This window comes from Aplysia californica, unplaced genomic scaffold (genome assembly GCF_000002075.1).
Source record: "Aplysia californica isolate F4 #8 unplaced genomic scaffold, AplCal3.0 scaffold00193, whole genome shotgun sequence".
Lineage (NCBI taxonomy): Eukaryota > Metazoa > Mollusca > Gastropoda > Aplysiida > Aplysiidae > Aplysia > Aplysia californica.
Window position 1 is genome coordinate 660,167 of NW_004797463.1, and position 1,227 is coordinate 661,393.

At 41.2% G+C, this 1,227-nt stretch overlaps 1 protein-coding gene across 1 annotated transcript in view; it reads right to left on the reverse strand.

Annotated features, from left to right (window-relative positions):
* The window catches only part of LOC101858107 (corticotropin-releasing factor receptor 1), a gene marked incomplete at its 5' end in the record, with an annotated part of 19,928 nt that extends 19,678 nt beyond the window's left edge, over positions 1-250 (reverse strand). Inside the window, 1 exon segment of the mRNA XM_035969898.1 lies at positions 124-250. Within this exon segment, the coding sequence (XP_035825791.1) occupies positions 124-158 (35 nt within the window).
* Positions 251-1,227: the final 977 nt, after the last annotated feature.

The window sequence follows — 1,227 nt, forward strand, 5'->3', positions numbered from 1 at the left end:
AAAAAAAAAGCACAAGAAAGGCAACAATGATCAGCTATCGATTTCGCAAAAATATAATAGGGCGCCAAAAATGAAAAAAAAACAGGCGTTTTGTCAGTTTAGGGCAGTGCTGTACTCACGAGTAAAGTGATCATAACAGGAGCATAAATGATGAACATGTAGGGTGAGTCGGTGTGGTTGGTCCAGCACGGCGTGTCATGAGTGAAGTGAGTCACCACAGCCCAGGACAAGCCCACAAGCAGGGGGATAACTGCGGGAAGAAAATGACAATACGTATCAATTGGTCGCTTTTAAGCACAAGGGGGCTATCCCAAAAATGCTGTTTTGAGAAAATCGAAGGTAAAGTTTTGGCCCCCTATCCAGTTTCTTTAAAAGACAAGGATAGTTTTCTGTATAACCAACACATATACACACCGATGAAACTAAACTTCTCATAGGTAGGGCATTGCCCACTTTTGGCTTAGGTCAAGATTTCTGGAAGCCCCTGAAATCTGAGTTGTCCTTAAGAGTGACCAAATACTAATTGCATTTATATAGGGCGCATCCTTGTTCCACAGAAAGCTCAATGTGATTTACGAATATTATTACCCCAGCAGATCCAAGGACATTCAGAAACATTCTCGGATCCTCGGGTAGCGCACTGTGCAAAGAGCCCATTTAGTGCTCAAACACTTAACAAACTGATAAGATCATTCGGTGACCATAGCCGTGTACCCATTCTCACTTGGGTGAAGAGCAGAAAATTCGAATAAAGTGCCTTTCCCAAAGGACACAACGTCTGGCCTCTGAAGATGATCCTATTGACAACGTTTTGGCTGCAAGTTCAACAGCCTAACCACTTTCGATAGAGTTATTTTATTCAAGCTGTCTTCTATTCTGACAAACATCCTTTGTGGTTTAATTAATCTGTCACTCAAAAACTTGGCAACATGGTTTAACCGCACTTTCAATCCAAACACACACGCTACAGATATTATTTTTACTGCCCTGACAGTGACTGCTCTAAATTTAATATTTGCAGTACGTTTTTTTTTTTTTTTTTACCAATAATGCCAAATCTGGTGAGAACCGGATTGGCGTAGGCTTTAATATGAGAACTTTACCACCTTTGAATTAGAACAAACACCCCATAATTAAAACCCTACGTGGAACCCCTATCTCACCCTAAATCTCCATCCCAACAATCTCTCTCTTCTCTCTCTCTCTCTCTCTCTCTCTCTCTCTCTT